The sequence below is a fragment of the Corylus avellana genome, chromosome ca7 (genome assembly GCF_901000735.1).
Source record: "Corylus avellana chromosome ca7, CavTom2PMs-1.0".
Lineage (NCBI taxonomy): Eukaryota > Viridiplantae > Streptophyta > Magnoliopsida > Fagales > Betulaceae > Corylus > Corylus avellana.
In genome coordinates this window covers 11370863-11375245 of record NC_081547.1, presented here as the reverse complement: position 1 = coordinate 11375245, position 4383 = coordinate 11370863, and the positions used below count along the sequence as shown (strand labels likewise).

Here is a 4383-nt window from a genome sequence, read left to right as displayed (position 1 = left end):
TTTATTTTTTATTTTAAATTTTTTGAATAGCTGAGAAGTTGTGAACTGAAGATGGTGAAGTTGACGATGATTGCTCGCGTTACTGATGGTCTTCCACTGGCAGAGGGGCTTGATGATGGCCACGATTCAAACGATGCTGAATTCTACAAACAGCAAGTCAAGGCGTTGTTTAAAAACCTCTCAAGGGGCGAGAATGAGGCTTCAAGGATGTCAATTGAAATTGGCCCTTATATTTTCTAGTATCCTTGTGAGTTTGTTTATGAATGTTGCCATGCCATTACGTTTTAATTCCTCTGTTCATGTATTACTTTTGAGAAAAATAGTTTTCCAGTATTGTTCCTGGTATGGTTTGGATATATGCAATATCTTTGTCAAACTTAACTCGACTAAGCCTCAATCCCAATTAAATTGGGGGTGGGGTTCAAACACAATGTGAATTATGTAGACTTAATGAGACTTGTAGATGAGTGTGTGTAGGGTTGTAATTGAGCCGAATATTGAATGTTCAAGTTTGATTTTAATTTTGTTTTGAACATGAGTCTAGCTCGAGCTAATTATCGAGCTAGATAATCTATTAAAACTCGGTACTGGTTCATTTACTTTTTAATTCTTGTGTAAATTCATAGTTAATTAATTATTGTTAAGATTTTATCATTTGAGTTAATTAGACAAATGAACTCAAATCTTAAACAATCCAATCTCGATTCTATATGTATGTTTTATAGTATATATATATGAATTTATTATACGCACATAATTACACTTATCTACATATAAACACACATATATCTATATCAAGACTCACAATCATCATAATTTAAGCTATATCTATTATATTAGGGAGATAATTCCTTTTATCTTTTTAAATACTTAAGATGTTCACATTACATAGTTAAATAATACTATAAAAATAATAAAAAGGAATTTATGTGAGTTATATGAGCTTATATAAGTTGAACAGAGTTTATATGAGTTTGGCTTGTTTAAAAATGAGCCTAAATTTATGTTCAAGCTTGTTTCGTTGAATAAATGAACCGAACTCGAGTTGAGTTTATATGAGTCGAGCTCGAGCTGTTTATAAACAACTCTGTTCATTTACAACCCTAAGTTTGTGATATTAAGTTCCCTGAGCTAAGTTGTTCAGTTCAAATGATTCTGCCCTATTTGACATATCTGAGATATGATGGGTGTGGCAGCTTTGGGTAGAACTTATGCTGTCTTTTCTAACATGTCCTGACACTGAAGTATCATAGTTGTAAAAACTTTTAGTTTGTGGAAGAGGCTCAGTTATAGTTCGTTACTCTTTACATCAGTCAAGACATTATATCATCTTTTTATATGATTGTAACACTTTAGTCTTACATTAGGAAGATTATTAGCTCACATAGAGTGTGTGGAATATAAAGGAGTTCATGTATGCTAAGTCTTACATTGCTTCCTTACTAGGTGAGACTGAACTTCATAAGAAATTTTAGAAAACTCCAATTGCAACTTGATTAGTCCTTTTAGAACGAGAGCGTAGATGTCGCTAGCGTTTTCCTTGGGTTGTTACAGTGATCCACTAAAATAATAATTTTTTATGAATGCTAGAATTATTTTAAGGTTACCTTGACATAAGTTCTTAGTTACATAATTGAAGGACGCGTTTGCTACTTGACAATGTGTGACCGTGCTTATCCTAAGAAACTTGCCTTTCAATACCTTGAAGACCTCAAGAATGAATTTCAGCGCGTTAATGGGTCTCAAATTGAAACTGCTGCCAGACCTTATGCCTTCATTAAATTTGGTGGGCCTCACTTTTCCTACATGGTCCTTTTATGTGCTTCATATTCTTACAGCATTGTTTTTGGTGCTTCTTCTGATGGGTTTGAGTTTTCCATTTCTTTTTATGTTTAAAAGACACATTCATACAGAAAACGAAGAAACTATATCAGGACACTCGTACTCAGCGGAATATTTCAAAGTTGAATAATGAACTCTATGAAGTCCACCAAATAATGACTCGCAATGTTCAGGAAGTTCTTGGTGTTGGTGAAAAGTTGGATCGTAAGATATTCCTTTTTTTAAAAAAAATAAATACTGAGATTTAGTTATATTGTTTTGTTCTTATATTTTTTTAAAGCTACCAACATAATGGAAATCTTCAAGCTAAGGCACTGTTAAATTCAGTAATTCATGTCTCTAGGATCAACATTTAATTAACGGGCCTGCAAAGAATATATAATTCAATGTCTTGGAGTGCCTGTATCTGTGTGCTTGGAAACCATGGATGTTGCTTTGTTTATAGGTGTTTGTAATTAGTCATGTAACAAGATAATATTACAAAAAGATTCACCATGGTCGACATAATGGTAGAGTGCAATAGATATTTATCCACATGTAAATGGATCTCATTTGTTATATTAGAGTCCTCATGTTGTGGTGTGAGGAGTGTTGAAAGCATAGTCAGACTTGCTTTAGAATTCTGGTAAGGCTGGTCTGGGGTTTATGAGCTGTGATCAATATTTTTTTGTTTGCTACTGTCTCCTACTGAATGTGAACTTATGTTTGTGACATCAAATTATATGGTGTCAACACAAAATTGTAGTTGCTTTTTTTATTTTTTTATAGATGCCACACATTTCTGTTTCTCTAGATTTTTACTTAATTTGTAATGTTCCTTCATTTTTGATAGATGCCTTTATTTTTTTCCTTCATAAAATATGTGTAGTGCATATTACAGGTCATTTAATCTCTTTCAAATTTTGATTTTGCAGAGGTCAGTGAAATGTCAAGTCGATTAACATCAGAATCTCGTATATATGCTGATAAGGCAAGAGACTTAAATCGACAGGTTAGTTTCATCTGATTAATGCATGAAATGCATGAGAATTATCCAGCTAAACTCTTTGCTATGTGGAGTCCTTGTGAGCATACTTGAGTGTATGACTGAAGTTGCAATCTGTTTGGCGCACAGACACACCTGTGAAGCCACATTTGTGTTGCTTACGAAACTTTTTTCTAAAAGAAAACTTCTTACGTAATTGGATTTTTCCCTTTATGATACTCCACAGCATGCAATTTTGCAACACAACTTTACCCCAACTCTTTGAGCTTTTTTTCATGCATCTCTCTCTCTCTCTCTATATATATATATATATATATATCCTCCAAATAGATATTGTGAGGACTCCCACTAGGGTATGGACTTTGCTTGGTGGTTTCATTGGCACTGGTTGGTTATTTGTGCCTTCAGCTTCATTGAGTCATTGTGCCTTATTTAGATGTGAATATAAAGATAAGATCCCAAGGGGTTGGCTCAAGTGGTGGAAGCCTTGGTCTTGAGGTATCATCCTTTTAAGGTCTAAGGTTCAATACCTCATAGGTACAAACAATCCCTTGAGGCCACACCCTCTAGTAAAAAGCTAGCGATTTAACTAGTTCTGTGTAGAAAAATTTCCGAGAGTGCGGTGCACGGGACAAAGGTTTACTCTGTAGGGATAGGTCCGAAAGGCCCTGCCTTAGAGTGGTTCCCCGGCATCAAGAAAATAAAATAAAATAAAAATAAAGAAAAGATCATTGTTAAGTTTTTTTTAGATGAGACATATACTTGACACCTTTCCAAATAAAGATTTCTGATGATAGAAGGGACTGTCTGACTATCCAGCCATCTATGACACTAAATTTACACAAGTATATGCATAATCATTAAGTAATTTCCATTTGACTTATCAGTTGTCTTTACTACAGAAATTTTCTTTATGATTTTGTCAAGTCATGACATTTTCTTTATTAGCGTCCTTTCGGCTGCCAAGTGTTCTTATAAGATTGAATTGTCGCTCTCATCTATCTTATTATTTTTGGAAGATGAAGTTTACTTATCTGCTTATGCATCTCTTTTTTAGGCGTTAATACGGAAGTGGGCCCCTGTTGCCATTGTGTTAGGAGTGGTTTTCCTCTTCTTCTGGGTCAAAACAAAGATCTGGTGATCACACTGATCATTCTGAAAACTGTTGCGGATTTCTCTGTGCTTCTTATGGCATTATAGTCTAGACTGTAAGAATTCAATATATAATTAAATGCTAATTGACAATAAATATAAGCAGCGGAATGAATAATTATATAAATACCTTTAGCCATGCTTTGCTCAAGCCAATTGAAGAATAGTTTCACAAAAACAAATCTGGAAAACAAAAAATATTGAGAGGTTCTTCTGACCTATGCCTACCAGTGAGTGCCAATTGATGGAATACACATGCCTTATTTATAGGTAGGTCAAAGGACCCTCAATTAGAGCTGTTACCTTAATTATTCCTCCCATCAAGGAATAAAAATCAAATCAATACAGCTAATTGATTCTATAAAAAATAAAATCTTTAATGAAATCAAATATTTGTTCCACAA

At 33.9% G+C, this 4383-nt stretch overlaps 1 protein-coding gene across 1 annotated transcript; it reads left to right on the top strand.

Annotated features, from left to right (window-relative positions):
- The first annotated feature begins 34 nt into the window (after positions 1–34).
- Positions 35–4029, top strand: LOC132188469 (25.3 kDa vesicle transport protein SEC22-1-like). Its single transcript, XM_059602923.1, has 5 exons — positions 35–239; positions 1626–1786; positions 1900–2046; positions 2757–2833; positions 3885–4029. The coding sequence occupies exons 1-5, from the start codon at positions 52–54 to the stop codon at positions 3966–3968; spliced, it is 657 nt and encodes a 218-aa protein (XP_059458906.1). The 5' UTR covers positions 35–51; the 3' UTR covers positions 3969–4029.
- Positions 4030–4383: the final 354 nt, after the last annotated feature.

What these genes read in the sequence shown, in the direction of transcription:
- LOC132188469 (XM_059602923.1), top strand. Translation starts at nt 52, where the DNA reads ATGGTGAAGTTGACGATGATTGCTCGCGTTACTGATGGTCTTCCACTG. An exon ending in TGTTGGTGAAAAGTTGGATC is followed by an intron (nt 2,047 to 2,756) that starts GTAAGATATTCC and finishes TTGATTTTGCAG; the next exon opens with AGGTCAGTGAAATGTCAAGT. An exon ending in CAAGAGACTTAAATCGACAG is followed by an intron (nt 2,834 to 3,884) that starts GTTAGTTTCATC and finishes TCTCTTTTTTAG; the next exon opens with GCGTTAATACGGAAGTGGGC.